The sequence below is a fragment of the Diceros bicornis genome, chromosome 26 (genome assembly GCF_020826845.1).
Source record: "Diceros bicornis minor isolate mBicDic1 chromosome 26, mDicBic1.mat.cur, whole genome shotgun sequence".
In the NCBI taxonomy this organism is placed as follows: domain Eukaryota; kingdom Metazoa; phylum Chordata; class Mammalia; order Perissodactyla; family Rhinocerotidae; genus Diceros; species Diceros bicornis.
Window position 1 is genome coordinate 35,786,351 of NC_080765.1, and position 14,269 is coordinate 35,800,619.

General features: G+C 36.6%; 1 protein-coding gene across 3 annotated transcripts in view; it reads left to right on the forward strand.

Moving 5' to 3' along the window:
- The window catches only part of PARN (poly(A)-specific ribonuclease), a 156,693-nt gene that overhangs the window by 56,350 nt on the left and 86,074 nt on the right, over positions 1-14,269 (forward strand). For 2 of the 3 annotated variants that reach the window (XM_058570015.1, XM_058570017.1), the window contains exons 19-21: positions 415-470; positions 1,655-1,741; positions 4,954-5,028. In XM_058570015.1, the coding sequence (XP_058425998.1) occupies positions 415-470; positions 1,655-1,741; positions 4,954-5,028 (218 nt within the window). The remainder of the gene's footprint in view (positions 1-414; positions 471-1,654; positions 1,742-4,953; positions 5,029-14,269) is intronic. The other variant, XM_058570016.1, reaches the window with a different exon arrangement.

A 14,269-nucleotide genomic window follows, 5' to 3' on the forward strand; every position in this document is an offset into this window, starting at 1 on the left:
GATTACCCTTAAAGTTTGTAGGAACAAGTGTTCATAAGTCGATATGATGGTTAACACTCTGCAATGTTTGTTTCCTCTCAGTTTCTCTGGGCCAACAAGGCAACTCTGCAGAGGACTTGCTTTCAACTCCTTGATTGCTAATTTCATTCATTTAGCTAATATTTATTGAGCAGTTACTGAATGCCAAGAACTGTTGTAGATGTTAGGGATACCTTGGGTTTTTTTTTTTTTTTTCTATTTATGATAAATATTTAGCTCTAGAGAAAAATCTTTGAGGTGAATCTAAGAGCTTTTAAAATGATCTTAGAAATAGAGTAATATATTAAGAAGCTTCTAGTAAAAGATTTAATAGATGCGTATGTCAGGTTTTTAATAGAAATTAGTCCATTACCTGTTTTTCTTTTCTTTTTGTAGGTTATTTCTTATGAGAGTCATGGATATCCCCTATCTAAACTTGGAAGGCCCAGACTGTAAGTGAATTTTTATTTTCTCATTGCATCTGCACATTTAAGTGTGTGGTCTGGAAAGGATAACAGGAAAAGTATTACTGAAGAAAGAGCTTTATTCACTTAAAAATAGGCAGTGATTTTGTGGTTGATATGAATAGTATGCTTAAGTTAATGGTACCCTTGGGCCATGATTAATTCATCTCTTTACTTACATTTTCCAGTTGATGCATGAGTTGAATTTTTAAAAAATATATCTTCATTATTTCATTTTTACTCAGAACTCTAAATTTGTAATTTCTTCTAAGTATATATATAAAAGATTTTAACATGTGCTAGCTGTGTCAGTAACAGTAAGTTGTCTATTTTCCACTTATCTGAGTATGTATATATTTAAGTTTAGTAGGTTGATTTCTTTTTTTCATTGAAAACCTATTTGGGAGGTAGTTACTCCTCCTTCTGATTATTCTCTACTTTATCCTTATCACCCCACTCTTCTTTTCCATTGCTTTTTTCCTAGCCTTGGTTTATTTGCCGTAATAGCTGCCATAGAGGTATAGAAACGTGTGAACTGTACTTGATGATAGTAATCGTCACAGTGATAGTTCGGAGACATACTGTGGTGCACTCCATATTAGACTTACATTTTAATTTTTAATCTGTCGTTCTCGCAACAATTCTGTGAGCTAAACATTGTCATCCCAGTTCAGAGCCACGTGTGGCTAGAGTGGTTAGGTCCCTTGCTTAGAGTTGCACGGTTTAGTGGTGGGTCCCGGCTTAGAGCACAAGATTGTGACTCAGGACTGCCTCTACTTAAACTCAGTCTGTTTAATTTGCACAGGGTGTTATTTTTTTAGCTAAATAAATATGGACAACTAGATTAAAAGGAGAAAGTTAAATTTTAGTGAAACTTCTTGAACAGAGCAGCCTTTTTTTTTCTTTAAATAATTTTCACAGGAGCTTTATGAGCAAAGATGTTTCTGCATAGAATTGCTAGGGTTCAGATTGTTGTGGGTTCTATAAAATCTGAGGTTCAGGCTAAGATGGCAGAGTCCTGTTATTCCTGACGATACTTGTAGGAGTTGTTTGGTCATCATCAGGCATTCATAACGATTCCCCAAGTTAGCTTGGGCTTAGTTTCATCAAAGAACCACTGGTGTGTTACTCACTTTTCAGCTATCAACCTTCATCAAAAATTTGTCTTGTAGTGCAACCTAAACGCGATCACGTTCTCCACGTGACATTCCCCAAAGAATGGAAAACCAGCGACCTTTACCAGCTTTTTAGTGCCTTTGGTAAGTAAATCACAAGTACAAATGTACTTTCAGGATTTTGCTATTCTTTTGGTCTAGGTGGTCTGAAGTATATAGATGGCTTCAGCTTGGGCATAAAAGTATATTAATATGCAAGGTTTTTAATCTCACTCATGGAATTTTAGGGGGTTTGGTATACTGCTATCTTTGTACTAATATGATCTGAGGAGCTTTGAATAGCACCCCACAATAGAGTGCTATTATTAATCCGTAGAAAGCAAGATACAATTACTATAACTGCCCTTACTGCTAACCATGGAACATAAGTCGAGGCTGAGGATAAATCATTTTTAAGATTAAATTCAGAGGGAATGTCTGTTTCATAAGGGCAGGCGGTCACTGCTTGACATTGAAGAGTCCAAGCAGATGAACACAGATGCTTGAGAGGACCAAGTTATGTGATAGGTGTGAGGTAGGGCAGTTCTTCTGTTTCCTTTGCACCAGGCCAGGCGATTAGGTTAGACTGAAGTCTTCTGATTAGGGTTTATAAAGACCATTCTGATGGTAAGTCTTCAGCTGTGCCTCTTTAACAAATGAAGTATTTAAGCTGTTCTCTTTGGAAATTCTTCATAAAGTGAAGGCAGCAAAAACCTAAATATCCAATAATAAGAATGTTTAGTAAATGTTTATGTATCTCTTCAACAGATTAGTATGTAGCCATTTTAAAAATTTTTGAAGAGTTTATTAGAAGACGGTAATGTGTTTATATTTTAGAGTGAAAAACAGATACAAAGTAGGATTCCTATAAAACATTATTTTTAAAAAAACTTTGTATAAAATCAGACTGAAAGGAAGCATCAAGCTATCATCACTGAATGTTTTAGATAGGATTTTTTCTTTTTATGCTTTTCTGTATTTTCTAAAATAAGCATATATTAGCTTTTTATAAGTAAAGAACTTTACACACCTAAGTTTTAGAAAAGTAAGGAAAAGCAGGTATATTTCTGGAAAGTTATCCTAATCTTTGCAGATAGTCTAAAAGACTTCTGAAATTCTAGTTCTGCTTTTTAATTTAAATACAGATATAGAAATGCAGTTGAATTTTACAGCTCATTTCTTTTAAAAGCTTTTGATGTTTCTCATCTGGTACTCTTAAGTTCTTATCCTTACGTAGTTAAACTTTAATTGGCTAAATTAAATAGAATGCTCCAAGTAGAATTTCTTTTTCGTTTTAATTAAAAAAAAAAAAAAGCTGGGGGCTGGCCCAGTGGCACAGCAGTTAAGTTTGAGCACTCTGCTTCAGCGGCCCGAGGTTCGCAGGTTCGCATCCCGGTCACGGAGTGATGCACTGCTTGTCAAGCCGTGCTGTGGTGGCGTCCCATATAAAGCAGAGGAAGATGGGCACGAATGTTAGCCCAGGGCCAATCTTCCTCAGCAAAAAGGGAAGGATTGGCAACAGATGTTAGCTCAGGGCTAATCTTCCTTACAAAAAAAATTAGCTGTGTGATATTGGACAAGTAACCTCTCTGTATCTTTGTTTCCTCACCACAGATGATGATGATGATGATGATAGTAATAATACCACCTATTTCCTAGGCATATCACGAGGATTAAATGAGCTAATCCATGGGAGGCGTTTAGAAAAGTATGTGGTGTATAGTAACTACTTAATAAATGTTACCTATTATTATTTATCTAAAAGACAACAGACGGGGTAGAGAGGTAATGAAATAATTACGTGACTTTTGTAATTGAGCAAGTCATTACAGCATCTCACTGTGCGGCAGGAAGTTAGTTTTTTTCCCTATGACAGTGAAACAAAGCCGTTTTCAAGCATTCCTAACCTTCAAAAATTTTAGTAGGAATTAAAACACTTTTTCATTGCTAAATTCTGGTGATGTTTACCCATTTTTTAAAAATTCCAGTCTTCTGTGTTTTTTCAAGAAGAGTGGTAGCAGAATAATTAGGTCCCTGCTTTTCCCCTGGGTTTTCTCCAGCTTCCTCCCCCCGCCCCCCTCCTCCTCCCTTCTCAGCACTCTCCTACATTCCATTCTGTTTGCGTTTCACCTTTATTGAGGATTTGTCTCTCAGCGTGTAAAAACCATTGTGTTTCACTAATACTGCTTTCTGCCCCTCTTTTTCTTTTGTCTGTTAGTCTGTCTTGGTTTTCTCTCTCTGACGCCTTCTTTTCCTTGTCCTCCATTCTGCTAATTGTTTTCTTTGCTTGGCCTTGAGATCAACATTGGATTTTTCTTGTTTCTTGCTACATTAATTCATTTCATGTTTCCCATTAGCACTTTTCAAAGTTTGTATCGCTAAAAAATAGCTATGTTTTTGTTTGTTTGTTTGTTTGTTTTTGTGAGGGAGATCAGGCCTGAGCTAACATCTGTGCTAATCCTCCTCTTTTTGCTGAGGAAGACGGGCTCTGTGCTAACATCCATTGCCAATCCTCCTCCTTTTTTTTTTTTACCCCAAAGCCCCAGTAGATAGTTGTATGTCATAGTTGCACATCCTTCTAGTTGCCGCATGTGGGATTCGGCCTCAGCACTGCCGGAGAAGCAGGGCCTCGGTGTGCGCCCAGGATCCAAACCTGGGCCGCCAGTAGCAGAGCGCGCGCACTTAACCGCCAAGCCACGGGGCCGGCCTCAATAGCTGTGTTTTTGAACTTACATGGTCTCTGATTTTTGTTAGGGTCTTGATAGGAAAAAAGTCTCCAGCCCTGGCGTGAGATTGGGTTGAATGATGAAGTGCCCCAGGATTTATTCCAGAAGGACCTTTCTTTTGTTTTTAAAACAAATTTTTAAAGCTTCTTTTTTTCCCTGGTTTGTCTCTTTTCTTGAAGTTCTAACTGAAATAACTGCAGTGGTAGATTTAAGTTTCAGCTCTCTGTAGTGCTGAGATTTTGGTCAAACTTTAAACCAGCACCTCATCTCTCTTTAGGTTAACACATATGCTAAAATATATCAGATGTACAAATGAAATCTTTTATTTTTTTATTTTTTTATTTTTCCCCCCAAGCCCCGGCAGATAGTTGCATGTCACAGCTGCACATCCTTCCAGTTGCTGTATGTGGGATGCAGCCTCAGCATGGCCGGAGAAGCGGCGCATCAGTGCGCGCCCGGGACCCAAACCCCGGGCCGCCAGCAGCAGAGCGCTCGCACTCAACCGCTAAGCCACGGGGCCGGCCCTACAAATGAAATCTGATAGCTATCTAAATGGTCAATGTTCACTTTACCTTTAATTTGATATGACAGGTAACATTCAGATATCCTGGATTGATGACACATCAGCATTTGTTTCTCTCAGCCAGCCTGAACAAGTACGAATTGGTAAGTGTTTTGGACATTTGTGTGTTAATTAAAGTGGGAGCTTGCCCTCCTTCCCTCCCACCCCAGTCTAAATGCTGTGGGCTCAGTCAGCTGATTCACAAGCATTGCTGCCTGGTTTGTTTGAGCTTGTTTCTGTAATAAAGGAAATAATTAGTATCATGTGTAGATGAGAAAATAAGAAATTTATTGGTTTATTAGATATACTGCATAATATATTTTTTCACTTCCGTTCTCTTCCTTTCCCGTTGCACTTTTTCTAAAATGAGTTGCAGATTTACTTTGAGAAGTAGGAGTAGCAAATTGAGCGGAATGGGGAACACCAAAAAGTGACACCTGTATTGACACGTTTGTCTCTGTACTTACCCATTTATTTATAAATTTTTGTGATTTATTCATTGTTAAATTGCATCAAATACTTGTTTTACAAACAAACTGAAAGGTATTTTATTTGCTTTTAAAATCGTATTGTAAAAAGATGCAGCACCACCTCTCTCATTGGACCCTAAATAATTTTGATATTAACCATCACAAACATTCTGGTTTCCTAGGATGAAAAGTTATTGAATAAAATATTGAAGAAAATATATATCGTGAAGCTATTGATTCAATAGATCTCAAGTTCCCTGGTGCTTAATTATGTAGAAGGTGTGAAATTTTTAAATGATATGTCTAATTAATGTTTTCCTCTTATTTAACAAAGTGCCACATACTAAAACTATGTAATTCTGATAATGTAACTATATGAGTAATTGTATATGAAAACTTCTACAAATATACAAATTCATACAGAATATTTTGGTTTTTTTCTTTTGATTATATGACCATGGCAGGAACATAGGCTGTGTTGTAGGCAAGCAAAGCTTAGGCTCTGGAATCATACTGCTGTACTGCCTACGGTGTGTGACCTTGGGCAAGTTAACCTTGATAAGCTTCTGCTTATCTACATGACCTGAGGATGGTAGTGTGGACTTCTTAGGGTTATTCTGAGGATTACATGAGATTCTGTGTATAAAGCTTGGCTTACTTTGAACTTTTATTATGGTTATTTAACAGTAGATTTCCATGTGAAATGTACTTCAGGAGTACATGACACCAGGAATAGTGTCAGATACAGGGTTTTAATGATGTTGCTTGTTAAATGTTTTAATATTTGCTTATTTCTGTGAGCAGTTCCCCCACAATCCTAAAAAGACAGTTTAGATGGACAAAAAGGGATTGAATTATTAAGAGAGCTAAAGATAACTTCAAGTGGGGGCAGGGACTCTGAGATCAAGACTGTAGTGAGACTTCATTGTGGCTGAAAAAACACCAAACGAGAACTCTTGACCTCAAGTCTAGTCACGCCTCCTCCACTCAGTGTCACACTTCAGCTCCCTTACTGGTCACATTCGGGTGACATTGCAGCCATGCAGAGGGATGGAAGGAGGTACACAGGCTTTGAAATCAGGCTTGCCTCCACTGCTTGTCGGCCACGCGCCTTTGGGCAAGTTATGTAAACTCGCTAAGCCACGGATTCCTCATTTGAGAGATGGAGATGATGATGTGACTTTGTGAAATGAGATCATGGATATTAAGTTCCCAGCAAGAGCCTGGCACTCCACAAGCAGTGCTTGACAAATGGTAGGTAATTATTAAAATATCTAGTTGGCCTCCCTTGCTGTGAACAGTAGAAATGAGAGTGTGTAAACGTGCTTTGAAATCTGTAAAACACTACTTAGTGGTATTTACTTGAAAATACAAGCATAATTCCTTGTTTATTTGTGTGGGGTGGCAAAGCTTCCTTTAATGTTCCTGTTATAGCACATTTGATATTCAGTAATGATTGCTCCCTTACTTAGTATTGAAAGATCCTTCAAACAGTAGCTTTTAAGCTCAGTACTTTAATTTAGCAATACCTGAAATCAGGGAGCTCCTTTTCAGAATCATGTAGCCACAAGAAGCACTCTGATTTGATTGTCTGCCCAGGTTTGTTGCTTCCCTGAGGGCAATACTGAGTCCCTTTTGTTCACACTGAATCCTTCTCCAGTGCCTGGCACACCTGTGGCATGAGTAAATATATGTGTGTTTGAATGGGTAGTATGGGGAGTAGGCCAAGATGAAATTGTGACCTTTTTACGTTTTTTCCTCCTGGATTAAGAAGTGGATGTTGTCTTTTAATATATGCAGCTATAGTCTCTTTTCTTATACAAAAGACAACTCTTAACATAAATACTTGGCCATTTGCATGTGCTGTGCCTATGACCATAGCTTTCTTTGCCTGAAGCCATCTTGTACTCACCCATCCCCTCCCTCCAGAGCCTGGCTGTACGTCGTTCTCCCCTCCTCATCTCAGCTTAAACATCTGTTTCTCGGGACGTCTTCTCTGGCTCCCTTGGCAGGGGCTTGGACCCTGTTTTCTCTGCTAGCCTGGCATCCTTTACTGACACACCTTGTTTGTCTTCCCGGATAGACTGTAAACTCTTTGAGAGCAGGGACCATATCTCTTGTTCACCATTGTGTTTTCAGTGCTTAGAGTCGTAGTGTCTGACATTAGTAAGTATATATTAATTATTTATTGAGCTGAATAAATGATATTCAAGGTAATTAGACTTAGAAATGCCTTTTTTGCACGTGATGGATATATCTAATGTCTGTGGTCTTTTGCCGTGATTTCTAAAACTATGCAGATGCTTCATTGAAAGGCAATGTAAAATTTGTTTTTTATAGTGGTAATTCTAATGATGAGAGAGACCTAGGGTATCTAATGTGCTGCAAATCCTATTAATGTTATCTTAAGGAAATTACTTATTCATTTCAGCGGAAACAGAAGGGCTGTTAGATCAATAATGTAACATTGGAAAAATCATTAAATGCCTATTTATATAGCAGCTTGTAATGGCTTCTTTGGCTCTGTTACAAGCTGTTTTTGATTTACATTTAAGGAGTTGCTTTTTAACCGACACCTGTCTTTTTCTTTGATAATGCTAATACTAATCAAGATTTTTTTTTAATGGTGATACAGTAATTTCTTCTTTAGTAATTAAGATTTTTTTTCTCTTAAAAATATGTGTTTTCTAGTAGCATATTTTGAAGAAACAATCATAAGGGCTAATCAAGATTTTTTAAAAACCATTTTTAGCATCTTGAATATGAAAGTTCTCTTGCTCTAGGAAACCTTATTATATTAATTATTAAAACCCTCAACCAAGTGCCATTTGCTTTGATTCCTGTTGTTTTTTGTTTGCTGCTACTGTGAAGATGAGGGTCCCTGGTGGCTTTGGCATTCAGATGGTGATAACCGGGACAAGCTGTAGGTTCAGCGTTCTCCCTGTGGTTCTTCAGATGGGACAGAAGATCACTTAGCCTCACTGCTTGAGAATTTTTCTCAAAAGTAGTTGAGTAAGAAATCACCTTGAATGGTAACATCTGAATAGCTCATTCAGATTTTTATATTCCTAATGTAGTTTTGTTAAATGAGAGAAGAGCTCAACAGTATTTCAAAAGTCGTGGAACTTGCTCCTCATACCCTCAATATTTTGACATTGTCTTGAGTGTCCTGAAGTGCATTATAAGACCTTATCTCTCTGCTTGTAATTTTTATAGAAATAGCTGGAGAAAAATAAACTTTTCAGTTATTTTGAAAGCTGGGGATGGGAGATTCACACTGTGAATACTACAAGAAATTTTTAAAAAGCAGAAATTGATAAAGGCATGTTAGAAGAGGAGAACCTAACAATTATTTTGTAAAGCCAGCCCAAATTCAGGTAGTTATATAAATTCCTCATACGCTACCTTAGGAGCTTGTTCAGGATGATTTGTTGGGATGAGGGGAGATACTTGGCTTCACTTCAGTCCAAAGCATGAGTGTGCTTATATTAAATCATACTTCTCAAAGCACAGCTTTTGATTGTGCTGAAAAGATAAATATTAGGGTTGTGGATATGACTCTTCTGAGGTGATTATTCAGCATTGTATTTGCTAAAAGGCTGCTTATAACTTTAAAATTTATCTGTGCTTTTTGTTATCTTTTTAATGTTTGCAGAATCTGTAGTGATAACTGCTTTTCATTCGTGATATTGGCGACGTGAGTTTTCGTTTTTCCTTGATTGCCCTAGCTAGGGTTACTGATTTTGTTGATCTTTTCAAGAACCAGCTTTTGGCTTAGTTCATTTTTCTGTATTGTTTGCTATTGTCTATTTTGTTGGTTTTTGTTTTTCTTTCTCTCTTTTTTCTTCCTTTTACTTGCTTTGAATTTACTTTGACCTTCTTTTTCCAGCTTCTTGAGCTAGAACCTTAAGTGATTGATTTTGTTTTTTTTAATTCTTCTAAAAATTTTTTAAGCCTGGCTTCCTAGAGGTTGCCCCTGGACCAGCCAGTGATTGGTCAGCTGTTGTGCTTAAACACCGTGGGCCAGTAAGGCTTCCGCCCTTTGCCAGCTGGGTTGGGGAACACATTCAGCATTCAAGCAGTTTACAAGTCTGCCCCGGTTTTACTTCTGGCTGTACCTTCTCATCTCCTGTGTGGGTGCACAGAGCCTCACCCCCAGCTAGCAGTGTGTATATAGCTAAGACTCTCTCCAAATCATGATTTTTGACATTTTGTTTTGTTTCTAATACAAACGTTTAAAGCTATAATTTATCCTCTAAGCACTGCTTTAGGTGCATCTCACAAATTATATGTTGTAATTCCATTATCATTAAATTAGATAAATTTTCTAATTTCTCCTTTGACCCTGGATTATTTAGAAGTGTGTTGTTTAATTTGCAAGTACTTAGAATTTTCCTAGCTCTCTTATTGTTACTAATTTCTAATTTAATTATGTTGTGATTAGAGATTTCTATATGATTTCAACCCATTTAGATGTACTGAAACTTGCTTTATGATCTAGCATAAGGTCTATCTTGCTGAACATACTATGTGCACTTGAAAAGAATGTGAATTCTGGGGTGTATGGTTTGGTCTATAAATATCACTGTTGTTCAGTTATTCAGTGTCTTTACTGATGTTTTATTTAGTAGTTCTATCAGATTTTGAGAGGAGGTGTTAAAATTTCCTATGATTGTGGAATTATCTGTTTCTCCCTTTAATTTTGTTAATTTTCATGTCGTATATTTTGGAGTTGTGTTGCTAGGTACATACACATTTATGATTGTCTTTCTGACAAGTTGACTCATTTATTATTATAAAATGTCTCTTTTTATCTTTTGTGTTACTATTATTTTTAAGTCTACTTTATTTGATATTAATGTAGTCAATCTGTCTTTCTTGTGTTTTTTATGTTTGTCTGATATATCCTTTTCCTTCCGTTTGCTCTCAACATATCTGTGTGTATATGAAATCAATCTCTTGTAGACCGTGTATAGTCTTGCTTTTTTATCCATTCTGATAGCTCTGACTTTTAATTGGGGTATTTAGTCCATTGACATTTAAGTAATTATATGGTTAATCCTGTCATTTTAAAATTTGTTCTTTGTCCCCTTTCTTTTTTGTTCCTTTGTTTCTCCCTTTCTTTTCTTTTTTTTTTTTTGTGAGGAAGATCGGCCCTGAGCTAACATCTGATGCCAATCCTCCTCTTTTTGCTGAGGAAGATTGGCCCTGAGCTAACATCCATGCCCATCTTCCTCTACTTTTTATATGGGACGCCGCCACAGCATGGCTCTACAAACAGTGCATCGGTGCACACCCGGGATCCGAACCAGCGAACCCCGGGCCACCGCAGCAGAGTGCGTTCTCTTAACCACTTGTGCCACCGGGCCAGCCCGTTTCTCCCTTTCTTATGTTCTTTTGGATCATTTGAATTTTTTTTAAGAATTCCATTTTAATTTCTCTATTGGCTTTTTAGCACTACCACTTTTCATTATTTTTTAGTGGTTGCTTTAGAAATTTCAATATATATCTATAACTTTTCACAGTCTACTTAGCGTTCATATTGTACTACTTCATGTAGAATGTAGAAACCTTACATCTATGTAGGTCCATTTATTCCAGTCTCCATTGTCTTTCATGCTGTAGTTGGCGTATGTATTATATCTGCATCTATTCTAAATCCCACAAAGTGGTGTTATAATTTTGCTTTAAACAGTCATATGTATTTTAGGAAATGAAGAGGATAAATTCTTTTCTACTTACCCAGATACAATTTCAGATGTCTTCATTCATTCCTGAAGATCCAGGTTTCTTTTGGATATAATTTCACTTCAGCCTGAAGAACTTCCATCAGTATTTCTTATAGTGCTGGTGTGGTGGCAACTGATTTTCTTAGCTTTCATTTCTCGGAAAATGTCTTTATTTTGCCTTCATCCACATAGGGTATTTTAGCTGGATATAGAATTCTGGGTTTTTCTTTCAACATTTTAAAGATGTTGTTCCACTGCCTTCTGGCCTCCATGGTTTCTGATGAGAAGGCTGCAGTCATTTGAATCATTTTTGCTCTATATGTAACAGTTTGTTTTTCTATGGCCATTTTCAAGATTTTCTCTTTACCATTCATTTTGAGCAGTTTGATTATGATATACGTAGGTATGGCTTCCTTTGTAATTATTCTCTTGGGGTTGACTGAGTTTCTTAAATCTGCAAATTTATGTCTCTCACTAGATTTGGGAAGTTTTTAGACATTATTCAAACATTATTTTTTCTCTTCTATATTCTCTTGCCTCTCCTTCTGGGACTCCAATTACCTATATGTAGGAGACTTTTTGATATTGTTCCAGTAGTTCTTGATCTCTTCATTTTTTTCTACCTTCTTATTTGTCTTCTTCAGATTGGATAATTTCTGTTGATCTACAAGCTCACTGACTCTTCCTTCAGTTATCATTATTCTACTATTAACCCATCCAGTGAATATTTTATTTCATATATTATATTTTTCAGTTCTGTATTTCCATTCAGTTTACTTTTATATTTTCTATTTCTGTTAAGATTTCATATTTTTCTTTTATTTTGAGACTGTATTCCTTTACCTCATTGAACATGGTTAGAATAGCTTGTTTAAAGTATTTGTCTAATAATTCTGAAAATATGTGTCATCTAGGTGTTGGTACCTTTTGATCACCTTTCCCTTAGAATGGGTCATGTTTTCCTGGCTCTTCATATGTTGTATAATTTGGGATTGTTTCCTGGACATTGTGAACGTTCTTTTGTGGAGACTTCAGATTCACTTATATTCCTCAGAAGAGTGTTGATATTTTTGTTTTAGTTTTAGAAAGAAATTAACTTAAACTCAAACTACAAACTCATTCATGCCTGCGGTGGGCAGTGGCTCAGCTCCTAGCTCAGACTGCCTTCAGTCTGCTACATGCATGATTAAGGGTCAGCCAGACACATGGGCTGAGTCTGTACACAAAATTTAGGGGTTCCCATTTTCTGGTTTCCTGTCTTCTGGATTCCTTTCTCACTCTCCATTGCCACTGGTTGCCCAAATGCTTCTTCTCCTGGTTCCTCTACAAGAAAGACATAGGATTTTTCCATCAGAGTTTTAGTTGCGCCATATCCCTTTAACCACAGTTTCCCCTTAGGCCAAAGTCACACAGAAACCCCCAGGAAATTCACTGTGTGCTGGTTTGCTTCCTCCAAGTTTTGACTGCTCTCCAAAATCTACCTGTTTCTGTTCATGTTGCAGAGCCCTCAGGTACATGTTTTTTATATTTTTTCCAGAGCTTATAGTTGTTATTAGCAGAAAGGTCAATTTGTTAGGAACTTACTTCTCCATACTAGGCAAAAGCACTTTACCTGTGCTTTTCAATTGTTGCTTTTGTAGGATCTGCTTTTGATACACAGCTTCCTGCCACATTATACCATGCTTAAACTACCTCTTTCTCTTTGTTTAGTAGCATTTTAAGAGAATCTCATGTTAATGCATTAAAAAAAAACCTGCTACTTACCTCCTTTAACCAATTAAAAGTGGCTAAATTTCACTTCCTTTCAGATTCACGTGCATATCAATAGACAAAATCCAGACAAAGTATTCAGTATCTTTGCTTTTGTTTGTGGTGCTTTTCATAGTTGGCTAATGTGTTACTGTATATTTATTCTTGTCAAAGAGGAAATGCACAAAACAGTCAAGAAAAACCAAAAAATGAATGTTTTCTTTTGCATGATTTTGCCAATCTTAAACTTTTAATTTAATTTTAAAAGTTTAATTTAATTTCAATTTTACCAATCTTAAACTCTGTGTAGAGTTGGTTTATGTGAGAGATCAAAATTGGCCACCTTGAAATATGTCTCTTTACCTTGATTATTTTCTCTGATGGACATTTGACCTTCCCCAAACTGCCTGAAGAATTTAACATAGAAGACCTGTTCCAGGAAGGAGCCACTATCATATGATGGCTGTAATATAATGTAAAATAGATGTCACAATAGGAAAGATGCCCAAGCCCCTCTTATCAAAAATTCTGTCTCTCCCCGGCCACATTCTCTAGGTGGCCCTAAAAAGAGTTGCCAGACAAACATTTACATTTATAAGAGAAATCTCCATTTGTAAAGGTATCTCCCTCTCTGTACTCGGAAGAGGGGTGATGACCTCATCTCTAAAAACTTATCAGTGTGGAAGGTGAGGCCTTAAATCTGCATAATAACCCTACTCTTGTTTACTGTGCTTTTCTGGTAATCTCCCATAAGTGACTCCCCCCATCCCCAACATCCTCCTTTGTCTTTAGCTAAAGATGGTATTTAAGATGAGAATCTCTGTCATTTTGTCGAGAAACTCAGTTTCCCTGGTTTCTCCCATGTTATACATATTATTAAACTTGGTGTTATTTTCTCCTGCTAACCTGTCTTTTAATTATTTGGCCAGCCATTAAGAACCTTAAGGGAAAGGGCAGTGGGAGATTCTCCCTCTTCCTCAACATTTACAACAGTTACCTTGAATTATAAATATATCAATAGATAAATGAGTTCAACTATGACATGACTTTTTAAAATGAGAGTTCTATGAAATAAGCTTGTTTTAGAGGGAGGGACTGATAACTTACTTAACTTGTGTGTTTAAATGATATATGATTTTTATGCCTGTAAGTACTGGATACTGGAAACAATGTATTTGTTTTTATACAAACAAGATTTTTTTTGCAGTAGTGGCTTATTGAGTACTTCAGTTTGATAAAGGAAAATTATTATTAGTGAGAAGTATAAATGTCTTTATGTTTCGTGTAAATATCTTCTGATTTGAAAACTTGTAAGAGCAACTGGCTCTTTTTTCCCCCTCTAAATCACTTAATCCATGAAAAGCACTGTGGAAATTTTTAATAATATTTATTAAGAA